Consider the following 897-nt stretch of genomic DNA (forward strand, 5'->3'; position numbering starts at 1 on the left):
ACACCCACGCACACACACACGCATACACACGCACACACACGCACACACGCACTCACACGCACTCACACACACTCACACTCACACACACAGACACACACAGACACCCTCTCTCACACACACAGACACACTCTCACACACACAGACACACTCTCACACACACAGACACATATACGATAATACACACACTCTCTCTCTCTCACACACACATACTCTCGCTCTCTCTCTCTCTCACACTCTCTCTCTCTCTCTCACATACACACATACACACACACCTCCAGAGCAGCGATGGCGACGCGGCAGGCCAGAGGGTTTCCTCCATACGTGGATCCGTGTTCTCCAGGTTTAATGGTCAGCATCACCTCATCATCACACAGAACAGCAGAGACCTGAGACACACACAGATCATCAGTAAACATGTGTGTGTTCTTCAGTCAACAGTGTGTGTGTGTGTGTGTGTGAGTGTGTGTGTGAGAGACTCACAGGATATACTCCTCCTGACAGCGCTTTACCCAGAATCACCATATCCGGCCTCACCGCCTCGTGGTCCACAGCCAGACGCCGTCCAGTACGGGCCAGACCGGTCTGCACCTCATCAGCAATGAACAGAACCTGCAGCACATGCACGCACGCACGCACACACACAGTCAGTGTTTGTCTGATTAACACACACATGAGAGCAAATGGCTGATGTGTGTGTGTGTGTGTGTGAGTGTGTACTCACATTGTGTTTGGTACAAAGCTCACGGACTTTCGTGAGGTAACCAGGATCAGGAACGACTACACCTGCTTCACCTTGGATGGGCTCCACCATGAACGCTGCCACGTTTGGATCCTGCAGCGCTTTCTGCACACACACACACACACACACACACACACACACACACACACACACGCACA

The 897-nt window shown here is 52.1% G+C and overlaps 1 protein-coding gene across 1 annotated transcript in view; it reads right to left on the bottom strand.

Moving 5' to 3' along the window:
- Positions 1-897, bottom strand: part of LOC107684577 (ornithine aminotransferase, mitochondrial-like) — a 24780-nt gene that overhangs the window by 4173 nt on the left and 19710 nt on the right. Inside the window, exons 6-8 of the mRNA XM_016480869.1 lie at positions 722-844; positions 481-609; positions 273-386 (exon numbers count right to left, since the gene is read on the bottom strand). Of these exons, the coding sequence (XP_016336355.1) occupies positions 273-386; positions 481-609; positions 722-844 (366 nt within the window). The remainder of the gene's footprint in view (positions 1-272; positions 387-480; positions 610-721; positions 845-897) is intronic.

The sequence above is a fragment of the Sinocyclocheilus anshuiensis genome, unplaced genomic scaffold, assembly GCF_001515605.1.
Source record: "Sinocyclocheilus anshuiensis isolate Anshui unplaced genomic scaffold, SAMN03320099.WGS_v1.1 scaffold401, whole genome shotgun sequence".
Taxonomy (NCBI): Eukaryota; Metazoa; Chordata; class Actinopteri; order Cypriniformes; family Cyprinidae; genus Sinocyclocheilus; species Sinocyclocheilus anshuiensis.